This window comes from Rhinolophus hipposideros (assembly GCF_964194185.1).
Source record: "Rhinolophus hipposideros genome assembly, chromosome: 21".
Lineage (NCBI taxonomy): Eukaryota > Metazoa > Chordata > Mammalia > Chiroptera > Rhinolophidae > Rhinolophus > Rhinolophus hipposideros.
The window spans coordinates 46908939-46933748 of NC_138067.1; the positions used below are offsets into that span (position 1 = coordinate 46908939).

General features: G+C 45.7%; 1 protein-coding gene across 4 annotated transcripts; it reads right to left on the bottom strand.

Annotated features, from left to right (window-relative positions):
- Positions 1-120: 120 nt before the first annotated feature.
- On the bottom strand, positions 121-12158 carry LOC308490369 (leukocyte immunoglobulin-like receptor subfamily A member 3). Of its 4 annotated transcripts, none has more exons than XM_081032477.1 (13): positions 11945-12158; positions 6681-6874; positions 6427-6462; positions 5975-6262; positions 5517-5822; positions 5012-5293; positions 4402-4701; positions 3797-3847; positions 2903-3010; positions 2505-2547; positions 2388-2425; positions 2128-2177; positions 121-1445 (listed from the first exon to the last, which is right to left on the bottom strand). In XM_081032477.1, the coding sequence occupies exons 2-13, from the start codon at positions 6790-6792 to the stop codon at positions 1299-1301; spliced, it is 1761 nt and encodes a 586-aa protein (XP_080888603.1). In that variant the 5' UTR covers positions 6793-6874; positions 11945-12158; the 3' UTR covers positions 121-1298. The 4 variants fall into 4 exon arrangements, 3 of the variants coding, with proteins under 3 accessions (XP_080888603.1, XP_080888604.1, XP_080888605.1); XM_081032478.1 differs by having other exon boundaries at positions 6681-6860; positions 11945-12022; XR_013992199.1 differs by lacking the exon at positions 11945-12158 and having other exon boundaries at positions 3703-3847; positions 6681-7052.
- Between the last annotated feature and the right edge of the window lie 12652 nt (positions 12159-24810).

A 24810-nucleotide genomic window follows, 5' to 3' on the forward strand; every position in this document is an offset into this window, starting at 1 on the left:
TGTGGCCACGCAGCCTGTGTAGCGGGGAGAAGCACAGGCTGCGCCCTTCCCCAGGCGGCCTCGAGCTAGTTCCACACTTGGGAGTATTGCCCTGCATGGAACGGGTCTGGTTAGCCTGGTCGGGTCAGATCCTCGGGGGCTTTTTATTTTAATGTAAGTTTCCGGTGTACAACATAGTTCAACATCTATACAAAGTGATCATCTCCAAAAGTCATTACTATCCTTGAAAAAATGGGGAATGCTTCATGAATTAGCGTCATCCTTGCTCAGGGGCCATGCTACTACTCTATCTGTCCAGTTTCAGCATGTGCTGCTGCAGCCGGCACTAAGGTGCTGTGACTGCCTCTTGGACCGTGGTCCTTGTCCTCCTGGGGCCGGAGCTACAGTCCTGAACGTCACAGCAGGGAGACCAAAGGTGTTACAGGAAGGGTGAGTCAAAACCAGAAGGAAATTCTGAAAGCCAACAGTTTGCATGTGGGGATGGGGAAGAGTCAGCTCCAGGCAGAGGAAGTCAATAGCAAGTGGGGTCAGGGTCAGCTCACATCTCCAGCTCTAACCCTGACCCCTGGGAAGAGAAGTTGGTGTAAGGGGGGCAGTGGGAGCTGAGAGCTGACCCCATCCACCTCTGTTTTAATTGGTTTTTGGTAGGGAACATTCGACAAGAACGCAGGGGTGTGATTGATGAGGTCCCCAGTTCTGAGTCGTAGAAGTGTAGAAGTGGGAAATGGATTCTGGTCTGTGGGAAGGGACACTGAAGGCATCCCTCCCCCTGCGTTTGGAGTCTGAAACCACTGATGGTCAGGAGGGAGCAGACTTCCCTTTTCTCTGCAGCTGCACTGGGCTGAGGAGGAAGGGGCTTGGTCTCAGGAAATGAGAAACGAATTGAGCAACCCCTCTGCACCCTCTAGTTGGTCTCCGGGGGGGCTTTTGGCCTCTGAGGTCAGTTAAGTACCCAGCTTCACAGGGACAGCTGCAGCTGATGGGCTGGGTAGCCTGCCCTCCCCCCACTCACCCCGAGGTTGCCATTTGCAAAGTGATGGCCTCAATTGATGGTAGTTGCATGGGACCCTGACAGTCAGCAAGGTCCCTTTGGTAGGTAGGGACTAAGATGAACTGTGTAGTGATGGAATCCCTGGAAACAATTGACTTCCAAAAGGTTCCCAAGAGCTGTTGGGGATCCGGGTCAGGTCTCCAGGCTGGCTGGGGTCACGAGCTGTATCTCCAGTGGGGGCAGTTCCTGTGCCTTCCAGGGTCCCTGCAGGCCCCCTCCCTGGAGTGGGGTCTGGGCCCTTCCCAGGCTAGTGGATGGCCAGAGCAGCGTACACGCTGGGCTCATCTGGGGGCTCCTCTGACGGGGAGGAAAGGGGTGCACTTGTATCCTGTCTGAGGGTCAAGTGGTTCAGCTGGGCGTAGGTCACATCCTGGGGGTCTTCGGATGCTGCAGCCTGCAGTGGGGGGAGAGCAAAGACACGGTTGGGGTGGGAAAGCCTGAGACCAGGGAGGAAAGGACAGTCTTGGGGGCTTTCGTTGGGGCTCTGCTGGAGATGGGGGTTCTCCTTGGTTCTTGTATCCTCCAGTCAGCGTGTCTTTAGGGGTCTGGGGGAGGAGAGGTAAGGTTGAAGCCCCTGTGACGGTGTTGGGGGCTTCATACTGGGGAGAGGTCAGGACTGGAGGTAGGGATTTGGTGTGGAGCCATCAGCGTGGAGGGACAGTCAGACCCCACTGCACCCCTTAAGGGAGTGCCATTATTCGTTAGAGTGAGCTGAGCCAGCCTGCTGTGGTGTACAGAGCCTGCTGTCACCCATGTCAGGTCCATGGGACAGACGAACAGCGAGGGCTGAGCCAGACCGGAGAACCCTTTGTGCAGGTTTCAGAAGGCGCCCCTCTGGGCCTCTGCAAGCCCAGGGCTTGGATTTCTTCTCCATCTGAGCCTTCAACAGCTCCAAGGGCAGAGGGGCCAGCCGAGGAGACAAAAGGAGGATGTGAGGTTGTAGCAGCCCAGGGCTTCATGCTTCCAAGAGGGAGAGTCTGCTGAGTTGTGTGGTGTGAGGGTGGAGGTGTGTCCACTGGATTTAGTATATGAACAAGGAGGTGTGGGTGCCCTGCTTAGGACCAGACGGAGCTCACCTCACTGTCCAACTGTCTGTCCTCAGGCTGTGTGTCTTTCACGACAGCATCTGGTGGGGACAGAACACAGGGCTCATCTTTTGCCAGCCAGGCAGCGGCCTAGAGAGGGTTAGTTATGTGGCCAGGGTCACACAGTGTCAGATTCATGCTGTCTCACCCTGAAGCCCAGAACTATTTTGAACCAAACCCGGTTTCCATGTCCCACCAATGTTCTCTGAGCCCGTCTCCTCCCCTAGGACAGCCCTTCTTTGTCCCCTTACACAAGTTCTCCTCCTGGACATCAGCAGCTGGGCTGGAGCTGGGGAAGGAGATGGATTGTTAGGGGCAGCGCGGGGGCAGCAGGCAGGCGGGAGTCGGGTCTGTGGGAGAGGGCTCACCTCTTCTGCAGGCCTCTGTCCTCAGGCTCTGATGCTGCAGCCACTGCAGGAAGGTGGCGGTCAGCCTCTAGCCCACCCTAGAACCCTCCCCCGGGGCTGCACTAAGGTCTTCAGAGGACGCACCAACTGAGAAGATTATAACCCCTCCCACCTGCATGTAGAATTCAAGAGAAAGCAATTCAAAACGATGAAAAACAAAACTTGCATGTGTTTTCAAGCATTTCATAAGTGAAAAACCCAAAGGAATACTCGAAAATACGTACATGTATGCTCACGTTTAATCTCTTCAGACTTTTCCCTGGAGGTGTTCTCAGCTGACCTTCCTCGGCTGGTTTCTCTCTGGCAGGTGCACTGAGCAACCCCCTCCTGTGACGCTGGTCACCCCATTCCCTACTCACCTGATGTCCTGTTTTTGCCCTGACACCGATGTCGGAGGAAGAGGAAGAGGAGCAGGGACAGCAGCAAAACGAAAGCCACCGAGACTCCAATCAGAACATTCAGGAGACCTTGGGCACGAGTGACGTCATGGATGAGCCAGCGGTGCCATTTCATTGAGCGCCTACTGTGTGCCAGGCATGTGCTGGGGTCTGTTATTCATGTCCTGAACCCTCACAATAGTCATGTACCGGGGAGGGGGGGGGATTGCTGACAACACTCCACCCATTTCACAGAGGAGGAAACTGAGGCACAGAGAGGTTAACCCAGCCTGGCAGTAGCAAGGCTGGCGCTGGAACCCTGGGCTGTGGGTTCCCATTTGCTTGTTTGTTTTAATTATTCTGTCTCCTCTCCTCCAGGCAGAACACCTGTCACCCCTCTCCATTCTAGCCCAGATGCTTTTCCCCCACCTGGAGCCCGTGTGCAGATGGAGTGTGTGTATCTGGGAAGTGCAGGAGGAGAGCTGTGCCCTTCTTGACCTCAAAACAGGGCCAGGCCACTTCAAAGGCTTGCACTTGAAGGGGGTGGCGGGGGGCCTGTCCCACAGTCGTGAACCTAGCACTTGGGAGGAACACGACTGTCCAAGATCCTAGGGTGGGAAGTAGTGGAGCTGGGATTTGAACCACGAGTGTGTCTTCTTTCCCCAACTCCATGGCATCTCCTTGAGGGCTGAGCTCATGGAGGGGAGCTCAGATACTGCCTGTGTCCCCAGCACCCACCGCCTGTGTCCCCAGCACACACAGTGTCCAAGCAGTCTTCTCACCCTTTGCAATCGGAGAAGGAACTTATCCAGGAAGTGGCTGGACCAAAACCAGAACCAAGCTGCTCCCACCACCTCCCCACAGACCCCCACTTACCCCTCTGCAGGCCTGTCTCCGTGGTGGTGGGGGGACCCTCCTCAGAGCCTCCTGGGAATCAGGATGGGAGGTGAGGGCAGGAGCTGCCTTCTCCCCACTTCAGCCCAGCTGCTCCTCCCCCAGGCTGGCCCCAACATCTCCCTCTGCCATGATGCCCCACCCATCATGCCCCAGCCTCAGCCCTGGGGGCCCTGTGGTCCGCCCACATGTCTGCCTGACTCCCAACCCCCCTGGGAGACAAGACGTGCCATAGCAGGTGATCCTGGTCCCTCTGGGGATCCAGGCCTCAGCTAGTCTGCCCTTCTGCTGGTCTCTGGGTGAGGCTGCCAGCACTGGAGACTGGAGGAAGCCTGGAGGGGCTGCCTCGGGCCTTTTCTCTTTTTGGTCAGCTTGAGTCCTCCCAGCCTCCAACTGCCCACCGGGAACATGTCCGCCTCAGGAACGACGGTGATGAGGCAGGGATAGGAGTCCTGGCTTTGTCCATCCCTCTGGGAGGTCAGAGTCCCCTCCGGCTGACCCTCCTGTCACTCACTCCCACCCAGCTCAGAGCTCCCCGATCCTGAACTGACCATGAGGAAACAAGGGGTGGGGCTGGGGCTCCTCACCTGAGACCACAAGCTGCAGGGGGTCACTGGCGTGTGACAGCAGGTAGGGGGAGGTGCTGCGTGAACCGTAGCACCTGTAAGTGCCCCCATGGGCTGAGGTCACAGGACTGATGGGGAAGTTGGCCTGAGAGGGTGCAGCCCTGTTCCGCAGACGCAGGTGCTGGGGAGGAGCAGGTGACCTCTCCTTGTGCAGGTGGAAGTTATCAAACCAGACCTCAGAGCGACACTGCAGGGTTACATTCTCTCCCCGGGACACTGAGGGTCCTGGCTGGGCCAAGAGGGAGGGTGCACCGTACATGCCTGAGGGAGAGGAAGGCCCTGAGGTGTAGAGAGCTGCCCTCTCCCACATGCCCTTGACCCTGCGTTGCAGGACCAGGTCCTTCTCCAGGGATTCTGGTTGTGAGCACATCTCAGCTCCTTTCAGTCCTTCTGGGTGGGACTCTTATCTCCATGTCCCTCCCTCCCCTTTTCTCACTCCCTCTCCATGGAGCACACCGCATCTCAGCCTCCGCTCCTGGACCCTCTCCCTGCACCCCATCACCATCAGGGTGACCCTGGGCCCAGCGCCCTGAGCCGACTCTCAGGACCTGGGGCAGGGCAGGGCTCCCACCTGTGATCAGGATGTCCAGGGGGGCGCTGGGGGCCGACCATGCATACGACAGGTTGTGTCCAGTGTAGCATCTGTACCGGCCCCCGTGGGCACTGGTCACACGGCCTCGGGGGAAGTCGGGGCTGTGCTGCTCATCAAGGCGCTGGGGGTGTGTGAGCCCCACGTCCTTGGTCAGAGCGAATCTGTCAAAGCCGGCCTCTGAGTGACACTGGAGTGTCAAGTTGTCTCCAGGCAGCACCAATGGGCCTGGCTGGGCCGAGAGGGTGGGCCTCCTGTACACGCCTGGGAGAAGGGGACAGTGGTACCAAGGGGTCACACCCCACATTGCCCACTGGGCTGCCGTGAGAGTTCTCACTGGTCCCTTCCTAACCTCCCGCCTGTGGTTTTGACCCCAGGAGGCTAGTGTCACTGACCCTCCATGGCCCCTGGGCTCCACTGGGCACAAGGTTTAGGTCAATCCTTTAGGACCCAGGGAAGAGATGGGGCTGAGCATGTATGTCCTCACCTGTGACCTTGAGATGCAGAGGCTTACTGGGGTGTGACCACACATTAGGGTAGTAGCTGGAGGAACCATAGCATCTGTAGGTCCCCCCGTGGGAAGTGTTTACGTGGCCCACAAGGAAGAGGGCCTGGGCCGGCCACCTCCCATCACTGGTCCTTGAATCCAGATGTATGGGCGGGTCAGCTCCTCCGCCCTTCAGCAGGTGGAAAGTGCCCCATGTAATCTGTGAGCTACACGAGAGGGACACGTACTCTCCTGAGGCCACCACAGGGCTTGGCTGGGCTGAGAGGGAGGGTGCATCGTATATGCCTGAGGGAGGAAGAGAGAGCTGTGTTGAAGGGGGACAGTCACCCCACATACCCCAGTGTGGGCTGTGAGGGGTGAGGTCCCCCTGAGTCCACACTCCATTTCCTTCTGCCTGTGAGGGGGAGCCCACAGTGTTGAGGGGACCCAGCTCTTACCTGTCACCACCAGGGACAGTGGGTCACTCAGCTCTGACCAGCTGTTCCTTCTGGTGTAATATGCACACTGGTACTGTCCTACAGTGGTTGAGCTCATGGATTCAATAAGGAAACCGGTCTTGTTGCTGGAGTCCTGTGGGATCTTTGTATCCAAGACTTGGGAACCAGGCTCTTTATACAGACTGTAGGCCTCAGCCTGCAGGGAACCCTGACACCAGATGGTCACACGGCTCCCCTTGGTGACCACGGGGCCTGGGTCAGCCCAGATGGAGGGTTTGGGGAGGAGACCTGGAAAGGAATCAGACCTGAAGGTCAGGGGTACCCTTCTCCCCTGTGTCACCACCGGTCACTCCAAGGCCCTTCCCAGACTGGTCACCATCGGTCAGACCCTGTTTCTCATAGGTGCCCAGGGGGTTGGGGGACTGAAGCAGGAGACCTGGGGGAGGACTCACCTGCCTGTACCAGGTCCTGCGGGCCCCGACATAGCCCTGAAAAAGATTTCCTGTGAGAACCATCCGCACCCCCACACACAGCGGCTCCAGGCCTGGGATGGGCCCCTAAACACAGAGTCAGACCTGGGGCTGACAACGTCTCGTTTTCCCCTGGAAATCCTGTCCCCACTGACCCTCCTGAGTCCTGGGGTCTTTTAGGGACCAGGACCTGGAAGGCGAGGGGACCCCATCCCTCCATTTCCCCTAAAGCTCACCGAGGCAGAGAAGGGCAGTGAGGGTCAGGGTCGAGGTGCTGCCTCTCATGGTCCCTAGAGCCCAGCAGGACAGATGCACAGGGTGTGACGAGGTCCAGGCTCCATGTAACATGTCACGAGTTCCTCTTCAGTGGCCTCAAGGGAGGGGAACAGCCCCTTCCACGGCCTCGCTCTGCTCACCTGGAGGGATGGGGCTGAGGAGACAGCAGGCTGTGGCACCTTTTGGACCAGACCTGAGTCTCACCAGACCCACACTCTCCGCCTCCACCTCATGCCAAACCCAAATCCAGAGGGTGACGCTGGTCCCAGAACATGAGGGGAGAGGAGGCAGGGCAGGAGGTGAGCCAGCCCAATTTCTGCTCCAATTCTGACGACCTGTGTGGGCTTGGGTAAGTCACTTCCCTTTCCTGAGACTTTGTAAATGCAATTTTTCTTCCTTTCTCTCACTGGCCAGGAAATCAGGCAGAATTTACTGAGTAGTCACCATGGCCAACCATGGTGCCAGACACTGGACATTGATGGCCGAAGACAGATCCTTTCCTTGCACTCATGGGCTCAGATGAACGAAGGCAGACATTACAGCTATTTAGATAGCAGACAATTCAGTTACAGTTTTGTTGTGAGATTATTACATGTTGGAAGAAAAAAATGAACGATGAGATCCAGTAACATGTATACGTTATGTAACCTGGATCCTTCTTGGAGATGGAGTGACCCTGAGCAGGAGCGGGTTAGCCTGGTGGTGGTGGCTGGGTGGCTTTGTGACCAGAAAGGTCCTGAGCTGTTGTCAGACGTGAGAGCAGCCAGGAGAAGGCTGGGCCCGCTCACTCAGGTCTCCAGCACCGTGCAACTACTTTGGGTTTTATGCTGAAGTCAGTGGGAAAGTTCTGCAACAGACAGTACGAACAGAGTTCTGTTTTAAAAAGGCAACCACTGTGTGAAATGTAATGCAGGAGGGCTCTATTGGTAACTCTAGCAAGATGGCGTGTTGGTCAGTATTTGAAGTCGTTCATGTGGTTTTCTCGTACAGCCCTGACACAAACTTGTAACTCAAAGTACATTCACAGTTGAGTGGCACAAGACAGGATGGCTACTCGGTTCAGCCGGTTGGCTAGGTTCTAATGGACAGGGGTAGCAGCCGTGGGAGGCACAGAATTGTTAAATGCTCAGTTTCTGTGTGTGGCTTGGGGTGGAGGGGTTTGGTTGTGGAAGGAGAGTGTGTTCTCTGGAGCTGGTGTGTTTAGCTCAGGCCTGATTTTTCCCAGCCTTGAATGTCAGATGGTGCTACTTAGGGTTGTTTTTTTTGAAGATGGAAACTGGTGGAATGGTTGGCGCTCAGCCCAGATAGGGTTATAGGAAGAGTCCCTTGGAAGTGCAGAGAGGAGTGAACTGGAGAAAGCAGTGGGGCCTGGACTGGAGGATGAGGAAGGGGGCTGATGTGATGACACAGACGTCTGGAGTCTTGAGTTGGGCTGGGGACACGGTTAAGAGGGGCTCAGGGGCATAATGTGTGGATTTGATGATGGGATGTGAAGTGCAAGATTAAAACTGAAGTCTGTTCCAATCTCTTCTTGGTGCCTGGAGGAGCTAATGGGACCATCACGGGGAGGACGACCCCGGTGGTGAGGGAGGCATGAGGAGACGCTTAGAAGACTGATCACCGTTTCTCAGAGGAAAGCACGGCCATGCCTCGTGACCTGGGACTGCGGATTGTCCTTCCTCTAAACACTTCCCTTCACTGACTTCCTTGTTTCTGAGTCAGCACCGTCTTTCCTTCAAATCCCCCGAATCATTTCTGCTCCTCAGTGGCCCCTGCTGCCCTGGGTGGAGCTCTTTTTCTCACATTGTGGGTTCTTTCTCCAGCTCTGGTAAGAGCCCGCATGGGAGGTAATTCAGTTATTTAGAAATGAACCGACTCAGGGATCTGTGAGACAATTCATGCCTCCAGCAAAAGGAGAATGATAGCAAAGAAGAAAAAACATATTTGAAGAAATAGATAGCTGACCATTTCACAAATTTGTTGAAACTCAATAAATATACATGTCCGAGGTACTCAGTTATAAATCATATAAAGACAATGCCCACACACATCATGATCATAAACTAGTGAAAAGAAACCAAATAATTAAAAGAATCCAGAGAAAATGCCACGTTGCCTACCGAGGAAAAATGGTTTGAATGACTACAGATTTCCTGTCAGAAACCATCATGGTTAGATGATTTTAAAGTCCTGTGAGTCAAGAAGAGCCAACCTGAAATTCTGGACATTTTCCTCAGGAATGGTAGCCAAATAGTCATTCTGGGAGGACACTGAGCAAATTTGTTGCTAGCAGACCTACTTAAAAGAAGTAAGCTCTTCAGGCAAGAAGGAAATAATTCTAGACGAAAACAAACGGAAAGTCAAGAATAAAGAAAGAGCAAAAAATGGTAACTATTGAAGTAAACGTTGTATCATAGTTCCCTTGCATTTCAAAAAAGGTGTGGATGTTTAAAGCTGAAATGGTGACATTGTCTGGTGGGGTTTTAAATGCATGTAAATGTAATACCACAACTACAGCATACAGTGTTGAGGGGAATAGGACCTATTTGTTGTCAGGCTTCTGCATTTGCCTTGAAGAGGTAAAATAGTTCCTGTGTGTAGGCTCTGTGCAATGTGGTGTGTGTATTATAATACCTGTAATAGCCACTTAAAAAACAACACTCACAGAGGTATAGTTAGAACAGCAGTAGATAAATTAGAATGGAATAACAAACAATTCTCCAAAAAGCCAAGAGAAGGCAGGAAAAGGAAAACTGAAGAGCAAACAATAGAGCGGAGAGAGGAGCGGACAAACAACAAAAGATGACACCCAAAACAACCTTATCAGTAGTTACATTAATTGTAAACAGTGAAAGCACAATGGCAGAGATTGTAGGGTTGAATTTCCTGGTAAGAACCAACTATATATAGTTGGCAAGACGCTTCCTTTATTTGTTCTTATTTTTACCTTTTAAAACTTTATTTCAACATAACTATTAAAGATGAACTAGGACTTCAAGAAAAGTGATCAGGGGTGAGGTCTGTGGAAGAGCCGGGCTCATGGACGTTCGCAGGAACACCTAGTGGAAATCTATGGTCCTAAGTACCTTTTCATGAAACTGTGGTTCTAACTTCCGGTCGCCCTGCCTGAAGTACCCTCCATCTTAGCACACAAGCCACAATGCACATGCCTGGACATGTCAGCATGTGCTGGGTTGCCGGTCTTTTTCCTTTTCCCGAATAAAAGCTTCTGGTGACAGACTACTTAGTTGATGTTCAATGGAAATTCTGCTTATAGAAATACACTCATACTGGTTAATAGAATGCAATTTAAGTTTAACTTATTCTACACAATTAGGACCCAAATCTTGATACATGGCTTAAGCAGTAAAAAAACAAAAAAGGAAACAAAACAGAAAAAACAGGATTTCAATCTGGTTTATTTTTCATCTATTACAAATATATAAAAGATCCTCCCTCTACCAGATACTGCTAAAGCAGGTAGTAAGAACCTTGAGAGATTAATCTTTGGTTTGTCTCTGAAAAATAAGATGTATTACCCTGTAAAATTATAAAATTGGTTGCAACATTGTTGCAATGATTTTATGCCAGTTTACAAAGTTCAATAACGAGTAGATGTTGAAAACGGTGAGGAGAGCCTATGTACACATGTGAAACCGTAAAAGCTACCTGATTTAGTTAACATTGCATGGAGATTCCAAATCTGTACAAACCAAGATTCAGATAATTTCCTGAATCTGAATTAACATTATCAGTTCGGTTCATCTGCTGAGGTCAAAAGAAAACTCCACACACTGGCTGTTTTTCGATTTATGCAAAAAAGAAAAGTATGTTTCTTCCCTAGTTTTTCAGTCCAGGACTGATTTATTACAGGCAGGGTAGTCCTTCCATTGCTCACATTCATGGGGTGACATGTGACAAGGTCTACTGGCGTTTAAATATGCATTAGCACTCTTGCAAAATCGTCCCCAAATTAAAGACCACATGACTTTCGAAGTGACTGTAAAAAATAAAATGGCCCTTCTTTGAAAGACTAGAGCAAAACGTTCAGCCATAGTTATAAGGAGCCTTATCAGAAAAGAAAAAGTGCTGCTCCTTATGAATTATACTTCAATTTAAAAAATGTAGCCCAAAGAAACAGCTCTGAAAAGTGGAAAAAAATTTAACTTAAAATATCTTGAGGGGCGGCTGGTTAGCTCAGTTGGTTAGAGCGCAGTGCTCTTAACAACAAGGTTGCAGGTTCGACCCCCACATGGGCCACTATGAGCTTTGCCCTCACAACTAGATTGAAACAACTACTTGACTGGAGCTGATGGGTCCTGGATAAACACACTTGAAAATAAATAAATACATTAAACCAAAACCCAAAAAACTGAATCATTCTTACAAAAAGTATCTTGAAAAACAATGTAAAAACATAGGAGATACCTTTGAAAAGACTACCTAGGATTAGGCGTATAATGTATTCTAGTATTTCAAGGTTTGTCTCATTACTAAACATCAGTTTACAAATGACTTGTTCATATTTGTTCCTTTATCAAAAGGGAAACTTCTAGCTTCAATTCTGTGCAGTGGAGGGTAAACTGAGAAAACAAAAAGATTCCAACAGTTCCATGCAAATATCACATTTTTCAAAAGGTAGAATTCCCAACAAGACCAGAAGTTCATATTACTAATATGCTTTTCACTGGAACAGTTTTAATAAGTAAAAAAACTGCAAGACAATAAGGTGAAGAACCTAATATACTCATAGGCCTGACAATCACATCCTCATTTCCTGGAAGGAAGACTCAAGTTCTACTCATTTCCAGTAACAAGGTTTTTGCAGATCAATTTAACAACAAGGAGTTTTAATTTTCTTCATATTTTTGTTTTTGGCATTCTAGTCTCAAAAACTAGGTAAGTAAATTAGTCCAATTACGCAGTAGTCACTTTTTTTTCTTTTGTATTATGAAAGAGTCCACAAAATCTCTTCCCCAAACTGATTCAGAATCCCCAGTCTATACTTAACGTGAATTTTCTCGTATATAATGTAAAGATAAATTACATTAAAAGTACCCATGAACATTAAAACTCGCTTTATAATTTCAGGTTTAAAGCATAAATATCTGCAGGTTGATCTTCTGTTGACAATGATTGTCGGGGCCTAGAATTCACCTAGAGCTCCACACTTACAAATTCCCATTCATGCACACAAAACACACACTAGTAACACACAACTTACTCCTCATTCATGTCTTGAGAGAATTTTCTTTGAGTCTTTGGCCTCCCCGTCAATTCAAACTTCAAATGTCTTCAGTCAAACTTCACTCTCAGAGATTTAACAAGTTCTCATGTGCACTTCATCAAAGCTTTCCCGAATCTTTTTCATGTTCACAACCTAAACCTGAAAGTTGTGCCTGAGGAGATCAAGAGATAAACGAAAACCAGTGACATATAAAGTGGTGACTTCAGAATAGAAAATAGGAAACCAGTTTAGAAGGGAAGTGAGAGCAGCACGTGCTCAGATGAAGTAGCAGTTTCTAATCTTTAGTTTCCTTCTTAAGACACAAGAAAAAGAGCAAACACCCCAAAGTTAGCAGAATAAAATAACACAGGGCAGAGATTAGTGAAACTGAATACAGACAGATTGTAACAAAAATCAGTGAAACCCAAAGACGATTCTTTAAAAAGGCCAATAAAATTGATAAACCATAAGTCAGATGATTCTTTTTTAAAAAAATTTATTGGGATGACAAATTGGTAGTGAAATTACATAATTTCAGGTGTACAATTCTGTATTACATCATCTATAAATCACATTCTGTGTTCACCACCCAGAGTCAGTTCTCCTTCCATCACCATATATTTGATCCCCCTTACCCTCATCACCCATCTCCCACCCCCTTACCTTCTGGTAACCACTAAATTATTGTATGTGTCTATGAGTTTTTCTTTCTCATTTGTTTGTCTTGTTCTTTTGTTGTTTTTATACCACAACTTCTTTATCCATTCATCTATTGAAGGACATTTTGGTTGTTTCCATGTCTTGGCCACTGTAAACAAAGCTGCAGTGAACATTGGAGCACATGTGTCTTTATGTATAAATGTTTTCAAATTTTATGGGTAGATACCCAGGAGAGGGATTGCTGGGTCATATGGTAATTCTATTCGTAATTTTTTGAGGAACCTCCACACGGCCTTCCATAACGGCTGCACCAGTCTGCATTCCCACCAACAGTGTATGAGGGTTCCTTTTTCTCCACAGCCTCTCCAACACTTGTTACTATTTGTCTTGTTGATGAAAGCCATTCTGACTGGGGTGAGGTGATATCTCATTGTGGTTTTTATTTGCATTTCTCTGATGATTAGTGATGGTGAGCATTTTTTCATATGTCTATTTCCATTTGTATGTCCTCTTTGAAGAAATGTCTCTTCAGGTCCTCTGTCCACCATTTTTAAATTGGATTGTTTGTTTTTTTGTTGTTGAGTTTCATGAGTTCCTTGTATATTTTGGATATTAGCCCCTTATCGGAGGAACTGTTTGCAAAAATCTTCTCCCATTCAGTTGGTTGCCTCTTTATTTTGTTGATGGTTTCTTTTGCTGTGCAGAAGCTTTTAAGTTTCATATAGTCCCATTCGTTTATTTTAGCTTTTACTTCCATTGCCTTTGGAGTCAAATTCATAAAATGCTCTTTGAACCCAAGGTCCATAAGTTTAATACCTATGTTTTCTTCTATGCAGTTTATTGTGTCAGGTCTTATGCTTAAGTCTTTGATCCATTTTGAATTAATTTTGGTACATGGTGACAGCTAGCAGTCCAGTTTCATTCTTCTGCACGTGGCTATCCAATTTCCCAGCAGCATTTATTGAAGAGGCTGTCTTTCTTCCATTGTATGTTTTTAGCTTCTTTGTCAAAAATTATCTGTCTATATTTATTTGGTTTTATTTCTGGGTTTTCAATTCTATTCCATTGTTCTATGTATCTGTTTTTCTGCCAATACCATGCTGTTTTGATTATTGTAGCCCTGTAGCACAAGCTAAAGTCAGGCAGTGTGATACCTCCAGTATTGTTCTTTTTTCTTAAGATTGCTTTGGTTATTCGGGGTCTTTTGTGGTTCCTAACAAATCTGATGATTTTTTGTTCTATTTCTTTAAAAAATGCCATTGGGATTTTGATGGGGATTGCATTAAATTTGTATATTGCTTTGGGTAATATGGCCATTATAACTATGTTGATTCTTCCAATCCATGAGCACAGAATGTCTTTCCATTTCTTTGTGTCTTCTTCAATTTCTTTCAAAAATGTCTTATAGTTTTCAGCACATAAATCCTTCACATCCTTGGTTAGGCTTATTCCTAGGTATTTTATTCTTTTTGCTGCAATTGCAAAATGAATTGTTTTTTGTATTTCTTTTTCTGAGATTTCATTGTTAGTATATAGGAATGCAAGGGACTTTTGTACGTTGATTTTGTAGCCAGCAACTTTACTGTATTCGTTGATTGTTTCTAACAGCTTTTTGGTGGAGTCTTTAGGGTTTTCCATATATAGCATCATGTCATTTGCAAAGAGTGATAATTTTACTTCTTCATTCCCAATTTGGATGCCTTTTATTTTTTTCTCTTGCCTGATGGCTCTGGCAAGGACTTCCAACACTATGTTGAAAAGCAGAGGTGATAGGGGACAGCGCTGTCGTGTTCCTGAACGGAGAGCAAAGGGCTTCAGTTTTTCACCATTAATTATGAGATTAGCTGAGGGCTTGTCGTATATGGCCTTTATTATGTTAAGGTATTTTCCTTCTATACCAATTTTATTAAGTGTTTTAATCATAAATGGATGTTGCATCTTGTCAAATGCTTTTTCTGCATCAATTGATATAATCATATGATTTTTGTCCTTTATTTTGTTTATGTGATGTATCACATTGATGGATTTGTGGATGTTGAACCATCCTTGTGCCCCAGGGATGAACCCCACTTGGTTGTGATGAATAATCTTTTTAATGCATTGTTGTATTCGATTTGCTAAAATTTTGTTTAGGATTTTTGCATCAGTAATCATCAGAGATATAGGTCTGTAGTTTTCTTTTTTTGTGTTGTCCTTACCAGGTTTTGCTATCAGGGTAATGTTGGCCTCATAAAATGAGTTAGGGAGTACTGACTCTTCTTCAATATTTTGGAAGAGTTTGAGCAGGATTGGTATTAGATCCTGTTTGAAGGTTTGGGAGAATTCACTAGAGAAACCATCTGGTCCCAGACTTTTGCATTTGGGAAGGTTTTGGATGACTGATTCAATTTCTTTACTGGAGATTGGTCTGTTTAGATTTTCCAGTTCTTCATGGTTCAGCCTTGGAAAGCTATATGTTTCTAAGAACTTGTCCATTTTCTAGGTTATTGAATTTGGTGGCATATAGTCCTTCATAGTATTCTTGCATGATAGTTTGTATTTCTGTGGTGTCCGTGATAACTTCCCCTTTTTCATTTCTGATTTTGTTAATTAGTGTCTTCTCTCTTTTTATCTTAGTGAGTCTAGCCAAAAGTTTGTCGATTTTGTTAATTTTTTCAAAGAACCAGCTCTTTGTCACATTAATTTTTTCTAGTATTTTTGTTTTCTATTTCATTTAGTTCTGCTCTGATTTTCGTTATTTCCTTTCTTCTGCTGACCTTGGGTTTCACTTGTTCTTCTTTTTCTAGTTCTTTAAGGTGTAACATGAGGTTATTTATTTGGGATTTTTCTTGTTTCTTGAGGTAGGTCTGTAATGATATAAATTTCCCTCTTAAAACTGCTTTTGCTGCATCCCAAAAATTTTGATAGGATGTATTTTCATTGTCATTTGTTTCTATGTATCTTTTGATCTCTCCTCTAATTTCTTCTTTGACCCACTCGTTCTTTAAAAGTATGTTGTTTAATCTCCATGTATTTGTGTTTTTTCCTGCTTTCTTTTCACGGTTGATATCCAATTTCAAAGCCTTGTGATCAGAGAATATGCTTGGTCTGATTTCAATCTTCTTAAATTTGCTGAGGTCACTTTTATATCCCAATATATGGTCTATCCTTGAGAATGTTCCATGTACACTAGAAAAGAATGTATAGTCTGATGTTTTAGGATGAAGTGCTCTATATATGTCAATTATGTGCATTTCATCTAATGTGTCATTTAGGGCTGCTCTTTCGTTATTTATCTTCTGTTTGGATGATCTATCCATAGCTATCAATGATGTATTTAAGTCCCCTAGTATAATTGTGTTTTGGTCAATTTCTCTCTTTAGTTCTGTTAGTAGTTGCTTGGTATATTTTGGTGCTCCCTGATTGGGGGCATAAATATTGATGACTGTTATGTCTTCTTGTTGTATAGTCCCCTTTATCATTATGAAATGTCTATCTTTGTCTCTTGTTATTTTTTTCACTATGAAGTCTGTTTCATCTGATATCATAATGGCTACACCTGATTTTCTCTGGGCACCATTTGCTTGGAGTGTCAATTTCCACCTTTTCGCTTTGAGTCTCTGCTTGTCCTTGTAGGTGAGATGTGTCTCTTGGAGACAGCATATGGTTGGGTTTAGTTTTTTGATCCAATCTGCTACTCTGTGCCTTTTTATTAGTGAGTTCAGTCCATTTACATTTAGGGTGATTATTGATACGTGAGGATTTTCTTTCATTCTGTCTTTAGTTTCAGGTAAGGCCGTATCTCCATTGTTTCTTTGCCTTTTTGTTGTTGCCTATTATTTCAGTGTGGTGGTATTCTATGATGTTTCCCTCTGTTTCTTCTTTTATTACAGTATATATTTCAGTTCTGGATTTTTTTTTGAGTGGTTGACCTTAAGTTTATGTAAAAGAAAGTTTGACATTTAGAGTATTCCATTTTCTTCAGCACGTTTACTTTCTCCATTCCCATATTCCGGTTCAGGCCTTTACTGTCCCCCTTTATGTTTCGGTTGCCACAAATTGTCCCTGTTGATGGTGGTCAAATAGCCTCCTTTAGTATTTCTTGTAGTGCAGGTCGTGTATTAGAAAATTTCCTCAGCTTCTGTAAGTCTGGAAAGGTCTTTATTTTTCCTTCATATCTAAAGGATATCTTTGCTGGATATATTATTCTTTGCTCATAATTTCTCTCTTTCAATTGTTTGAATATTTGGTTTTACTCCCTCCTGGCTTGTAGAGTTTCTGCTGAAAAATCTGATGATATTCTAATGGGCTTTCCTTTGTAGGTTATCGTCTTCTTTTTCCTGGCTGCCTTGAGGATTCTTTCTTTGTCGTTGATTTTAGACAGCTTCAATACAATGTGCCCTGGAGAAGCCCTGCTGGCATTGAGGTTCTATTTGCTTCTTGGATTCGAGGATCCAGTTCTGTCCACAAGTTTGGGAAGTTCTCATCAACAATTTGTTTGAATATATTGTCTGTTCCCTTCTCTCTTTCGTCTCCTTCTGGTATGCCCATTATTCTTATATTGCTCTTTCTGATAGAGTCAGAAAGTTCTTGTAGAGTTCTTTCATTTTTTTTAAGTGTCAAGTCTCTTTCTTCTTCCATCTGTGTAATTTCCAGGTTTCTATCTTCGATGTCACTGATTCTTTCCTCCATCTGGTCAACTCTACTACCTAAGCTGGTTATTTCATTCTTAATATCTTCTATTGAGTTCTTAATGTCCAGAAATTCAATTTTTTGCTTTTTTAAAATTTCAATCTCTTTCGTAAAATGTTCATTTTGTTCTTTGATTGCGTTTCTGAATTCATTAAATTGCCTTTCTGTGTTTTCTTGCATCTCATTGAGTTTTTTCAGAACTGCAATCTTGAATTCTCTGTCATTTAAGTCACATAGTACCATATCTTTAAGTTCCTTTTCTGGAGACTTTTCACTTTCTTTCTGAGCTGTCTTGTTGCCTTGGTTATTCCTGGCAATTACTGATTTATTGTTTCCTTTCCTAGACATCTACAGGAGTGGCTTTTGCAATAGGTTGATAGGAAGAGTTCTTTCTTTTGTTTTGCAGTACTTGTTGGTGGAATGTTTTGTTTTCTCTATGACTGTAGCCTTTTTTTCTGTCTCACACGGTATTGTTATGTTTTCTCTGCACTATCCAGTTTCTCACACAGTGGGAGGATTCCCTCGTAGATGGGCTTCTCCTCTGTTAATGGTTTGCCTGGGTCATAGGGTGCCGCGTCTCTGTGGGGATGCGGAGAGCTTTTGAAGTTCCAAAGCTCTGTCTGCACCAGATTCAGATCCCGTATGTTTCAGCAGTTCTGTTTACTCCTGCAGGGATCCGTCCAGATAGGTGGGGCCATGGGCAGGGTGAGTTTTGAGAGGTGGCCCAGAGCAATGGTGGCGACCATCACCACAGCCAGTCCTGCTTCCACAGCTCCCTCCCCTTTGCTGGAACTAGTTGGTCTGCGAATCTGTGTCTGTGGTCCACAGTTCTCAGAACAGCAAATATTCTGTTTTTTTGATCTGACACTGCTACTGTTCTGCTTCTAGCACCGGGCCGGTGGGGGCGGGGCGAGCTCTGGGAGGGTAAGGAGGGGGCGGCTAGTCTCAGTGCCTAAGGCTTCCGTTCTCTGCTTGGCAGTGAGGGCTTAAACCACCGTTTTCAACCTTCTTCCCTCAGTCTTTTCTCAGAGGTCTGTGCCATGAGCGTTGGGTTCAGCCATGGTGTATGCTGCCCCCTCAGCCCTGTGGGCCATAAGCGGAGCCCTAGCAGTCCGAGTTCTTCCCTCTCCGGCAGCTGTGTTAGTTCCCGGATGCAGCGAGCTCAGAGCACTGAGCTAGGTCTGCGTCCTGCGCCCCCGCGGCTCCGTCTCCGCACTTCTCCTTTCCCTCCTTCCCCGCTCACGTGATTCTCTGACCTTTAGGTGGATTCAGTAGTGGGCCTGTTTGTCTTGCCTGTCTGCTGTGCAGGGAGTCCTTTGTGGAGTTATTGTTGTTCAATTAGTTGTAAATTCCAGGGGAGCGTTACAGAGGCTCACCTCACGCCGCCATTTTGATGAAGTCTCAAGATGATTCTTTAAAACCAACGCTACACACATCACGATCATAATCAAACTAGCGAAGAAAACAAATAGAAAGCATGCAGAGAATAGTGCCAGTATGAAAGGCTACATTCTTTCTGATTTCAATTCTGTGAATTTCTTGAACTTGCAAGACTAATACCTAAGAGCTGTTTCCTTCAGTCTGGGTTTGGGGGAAGTAGGTTGACTAAAAACGTCACCATGGGTTTTAGGAGTGATGACCGTATTTACAGATTGATTGTGGTTTTAGTTGTTACATGAATTTCTACATTTTCCAAAGCTGATCAAAGTACACACTTAAAAGGTGTCGTGTCCAGTGGAACACGGGCAGTGAGTGTACGAGAAGGGCGGCTTTGGGTTAATTTCTAAGAAAGAAACATACAGAGATTTAATGCAGTTAAATCTCAGAAGGCCAGGCATCTCACAGTTCTGAAAGACTGGAGCCCAGAACAAAGCCGACTGGTGGTTTCTTTTGATAAGTATACAAGGGAGTTGCAGTGTTTTTTGGCACCTTCTGTGAGACTCACCTATCACATTATAGAAACAACCCAAACCAATTATGTTGATTTTTAAAAAGCCGAAGCAGAAAGCCCTTGAAGTGCGGTATGCAACTCTTTTAAGGGACATATATAACATGTTGAAATTATTTCACAGAGCCGAGCAGAGAGAACTTAATCTTATCACTCTCAAGACTTTTCTCCCAATTAGGTGAGAGGGGAAAGCCAGAGCCAGTAGCCGCTTTTCCCAGGCAGGGGGAAGGGAAGACAAAGCCCCTTCCCAAGTCTTTCTAAGATAGCTCATCGGGGGTCTCCGTGAGGTTCTGCCCGGCTTGAGTTCCCCCCCTCCCGTAGGGGAATCTCACTCGTCTTTGGCCACAACCCTCTTTTGGAGACTAAATAGAGAGAAATATAAAGTCCCAGAGACGCACATTCTCACAAATTATTCTATCCTTAAGGAAAGACACGGGGGATAATCTGCTAGGCTGCTGTGTGACAACAAAAAGGATTACATTTATTACACACACACATACACACACACCCACACGTTAGGATCAGTCCCTGTGCATTCCACTAGGGGTGAAATTAACTTGGGAGCACATGTCTGATTTGCGTTTGTAAGGAATGACATAGTATTAAGGACTCAGTGTTGGTCTCTGGACTTCCAGCTGTGCCTGCAGTTAGATCACTGTGTGGGAAAGGCTGTTCCTGACATCAGGAGCAAGAATAGCCTCCATTTTTGTCACCGAGGCTAGCCTCATAGGCCCACTGTGGGAACACTGGGACGACGAGGAACAGAGGCTGGCTCGTACCTACGGAACGAGACTTCCTGCTCCTTGGTTGTTAAGGAATTGTCTAGGGTGGGGCTCTGAGGGGATATCTTAAAAAAATTCTTTTTCTTTTTCTTCTTTTTTTTTTTAGTTAAAGTTTATTGGTGTGACAATGGTAAGTAAAGTCACATAGGTTTCAAGTGTACAATTCTGTAATACTTCATCTGTATATCACATTGTGTGTTCACCACCATGAGTAGTAGTACAAACAGACAGAAACAGGAAATGGCAGCCCTTACACCAAATAGGACATCGTACACTTAAACATTACATACAGGGTAAAAAAAAAAATATTTAAAAAGAAGAAAAGGACTACCTGCTACTGCAATGCAGAAATCAACTCACAGCAAAAATAGGGACAATTTGTGACGACAAAAATTATTTTTCAATGACAGTTGACATACAATATTGGTTTCAGGTGTGCAGGATAGTGATTAGACATTAGATCACCTTATGAAGTGATCCCCCAACGAGTCTACTACCCTCCTGACACCATCCTTAATTATTACTGTATTGTTGGTTATACGAGGTCTGCAATTAAGTTCATGAACTCATTCTAGAACAAGCGCTACATACCTCATTGCTGAATATCACTACGGTCACATTCGAAGTACTCCCCTTAGGAAGCTACGCACTGACGCCAGTACCTAGTCCACCCTTCAAAGCAATTTTGGAACTCTTTTTCTGCAGTGCTCATCAGAGCTGTCGTCGTACTGCCCTTGATGTCCTGAAAGTCATCCAAAAGTTTTCTTTTCAATATTTCCTTTATCTTCAGGTTAAGAAAGAAGTCACTGGGGGCCAGATCAAGTGAGTTGGAAGGATGTTCAAATACAGTTTTTGTTTACTTGCTAAAAACTCCCTCACAGACAGTGCCGTGTGAGCTGGTGCATTGTCGTGATGCAAGAGCCATGAATTGTTGGCGAAAAGTTCAGGTCATTTTTGTCTAACTTTTTCACACAGCCTTTTCAGCACTTCCAAACAGTAAACTTGGTTAACTGTCCTGCTAGTACAAATTCATAATGAATAATCCCTCTGAAATCAAAAAAGTTTAGCAACATGGTTTTTGAGTCTTGATTTAGACTGATGGAACTTTGTTGGTTGAGGAGAATTGGCTGACTTCCATTGTGCACTTTGATACTTTGTTTCAGGATCGTATTGGTACACCCATGTTTCATCACCAGTGATAACACAGCCCAAAACATCGTCTTGCCTCTCCAAAAGGCCTTGGGAAACTTTGACTCTCCTTTGCTTTTGTTCATCGGTGAGCTCCTTTAGGACCATTTTTGCACACACCTTTCTCGTGTCCAGATTTTCAGTTAAGATTTTCCTAACTGTTTCTCTATTGATGTTTACTTGGTCTGCTATGCTTCTCACAGTCAGCTTATGATTTTGACATAAAATTCAATAAATTTTTGCAATGTTTTTGTCAGTTCTGCTTGTTACTGGCCGTGCTGACATCTCTTCATCAGTGACATGTTCTCTCCCCTCAGAAAAAACATTTAATCTATTTGTACACTGCCGTTTTCTTCTTGGCATTATCCCCATAAACTTGGACTAACATGTCCCTGATTTCACTTCCACTCTTGCCAAGTTTAACAAGAAATTTAATGTTTATTCATTGCTCTAATTCAAGCTCAGACATTCTCATGACAGCACACAAAACCACGCAACACCAACAATGAACACCACTCAGCCAGACACCGCCACATGTCCACACGAACACAGCTGTGAGACTCTGATATACCAAGGTTATGAAACCTTACCGAGCTGTTTGTACAGTGCTGCCAATGTAAGCGCATGGTGGCAAGTTTGTGAACTTAAGTGTCAGACCTCATGTTCCTTGTGCTGACTTTACATGCCTGTGACTGATTTGTAACTGCCCTCTCAGGGGACATTAATATCTGAGTCAAAGGTGCAGGTGCTTCGTGCCCACTCCTGTACATCTGTCCATACACATGCCTCCTTTCTGGGTGTCCTCATCTCCTCCCATTCAGTTTTTGTCCTTCCTGTCCGCTGACCACATAGGCGGACATTTGCTACTACCCTTGAGGAGTCTGTGTGTGTAGCTTTACATCTAGCTGGTTCTCATTCCACAACAAGGTGTATTATCCTATCCATTTCCCACGTCTTCTCCTGGAAGGCATTTTCTCTCAATAGTATGTCTCAGAGTCCCCATGGGGCCGTGGCGCATCACTTCTCTAAAACATCACACCGCTCAGACGTGACCCAGGTCATGAGGCTGTGGTTGACGGCTGAGGGAGAGGCTTCACTGGGATGGGTAGGTGTCATGTGCATCTAAGCCACATCTTTGTGAGACTTACCTTTGTCCTCCAGTACCTCTGTTCATGGCCCCAGGTTTACCACTCTCATCCCACAATGAACTGCAACCTCATGACTTGGTGGGGAGGACAAAACCCCCGCTCCTCTCAGTATTTCCAGTTGCAATGATGTCTCCTCGTCAGTCAATCAGCGGCTATTGGGAAACAGTGGAAATCAGAGGCAGTTTTCTGAATGGCATCTAGCTCTCTGTTGTAGGTGATGTGATGACATGAGCCCAGAGTGGCTCAGCCTCTCCTCTGCCACTTGTTCTAGGCAGAGAATTCACACAGCTTCCCAGTACACGCAGACACTGCTAGCAGCATGGGGTCTGGCAGGTCGCATGGCCATGGCTTCAGAGGCCTCAGACTGCAGGGCCCTCCTTTCCTCTGGGCTTCACTCAAACCCTCAGCCTTCTCAGCCACCTGATCAGCAAGAAATCATTTTCTCAAGCACGATATGTGCTGCTTTCACAATGGAAAGTGCACACCCAGGATTGTGCTTCTTTCTTGGTGGTACACATGGCACAGGGCATGTCGGGGCAGGCCCTCTGTATCTCCATTGCTTTGGCAGGCCCTGAATCTTTGAATTTCTTTTATCTGTCCCTCCCCCCCTTTTTAAATTAAATTTTTAAAAGTGTTTTTCCAGGACCCATCATCTCCAAGTCAAGTAGTTGTTTCAATCTAGTTGTGGAGGGTGCAGCTCCCAGTGGCCCGTGCAGGGATCGAATGGGCAAGCTTGGTGTTATGAGCACTCTGTCTAACCAACTGAGCTAACTGGAAACCCCTCTTCCTCTTTTTTGATAAAAAATAAATCTCCCGCCATCTGGAGTGCACACCAGGGCTGGCCACCCTCTGCTCTTCACCCTCTGCTCATCAGGTCCAACTGAGAAGACGTCCTCCATATTGTAAACAAATGTCTTTTCATCACTGTTAAGATGCTGAGGGTTCCTTTGGACTGTGCTGTGAAAAAGGGAGGTGAATTTATCCCGGGGCTAACTTTGAGCCCAGGAGAAGGACTGCTTCTTAGTCACCAGACCATAGTGCCTAGAAATGACTGAAGGCTGTGTAGTTCTGTTCTAGTAGACGCCTCCACCCAGCACAGCAGCTGTGACAGGCAGTAGCGCTGGGTGACCACCCATGGTCCATCCAGTGTTTGCAGGGACCAGGCTGGTGTGTTGGGGACACCATGGGCCCCCCCACCACCTTTAAATCTGTGAGGGTGGCAGTAACCTCTGCATTTCCACATGAATCAGGACTGTGTTTGGTTTATCATGCCAGGCACTAGGAAAATGACACTGTTGAGTAACAGAATCTGCTTCCCTTTTTAAAAAGAGTATGTAACTATGCTTTGGAAGTCAATTAAATTACTTTGTGGTTCAGCTCATCTTTCCAAGCGTTAAATGAAAGTAATTGTTTAGTGCTAGTTTGGCCTCACTCCTAAGGCAAGGCTTTTTCGGACTGTCTTCATTGCTCCAAGTCTTCCACAGTTCTTTACAGAATTCAAACACTTCCTGTCACAGTTTGAGCTCTGGGCATTAAAGTAAACCTTTTCCGTATTTCTTAAGCTGTTACTGTATAACAACATATTAACAAACATCATTGGATGCTAATGCATGTATGCTTGTTTTTGTTGCCCCCAAATTTGAAAATAATGTGAGGCGAGTGTTCATGGAGGGAGAAAATTTGGGCAGATTTGATGTTCTGCCCTCTGCACTGTACTAGTGCCCGCATGTCACTCTTCCCATCCTTCTTTACTTCCTGATGTCCAAAAAATCTCCCCTTTATCATTTCCTTTCTGGATGAAGAATTCCTTTGCCTGTTCATTCAGGGGAGGTCTACTTGTGATAAATCCTCACCTGAGAATGTTTTATTTCCCCTTCATTTTAAATGATAATTTAACCAGCTATAGAATTCACAATTGACAGTTCATTTTTGTTCAGCACTTGAAAAATGTTGTGCCACTTTCCTCCTGCCCTCATAGTTTCTGAGGAGAAGCCTGTTGTCATTTGAGTGGGCTTTCCCTCTGTAGGTGAGGTGGCAATTCTATCTCACTGCATTCTTTGTCTTTGTCATTTTTTTCCCCTTAGTTGTGTTGCGATGCATCTTGGCATGGATTTCTTTGGGCTTGTTTGGGGTTCACTGAGTTTCGTGACTATGTAGGGTTATGATTTTTGCCCAGTTTGGGGAAATGTCAACCATATTCCTTGAATAGTTTTTCAGTCTCGTCTTCTTCCTCCTCTGCTTCTAGGACTCTGATCACATGGTTGATAGATCTTTTGTTATAGTCCCACAGGTCCTGCAGGCTCTCTTCATTTTCTTTCCCGGTTTATTTACTCCCTCTTGTTGAGACTGAGTAATTCCTATTGTTATGTCTTCATGTTCATTATTTCCTGTGGCCTCTCCTTTCTGCTATTGAGCCCATCCGTGAAGCCTTTCATTTTGATTGTTGTATTTTTCAGATCTAAAAGT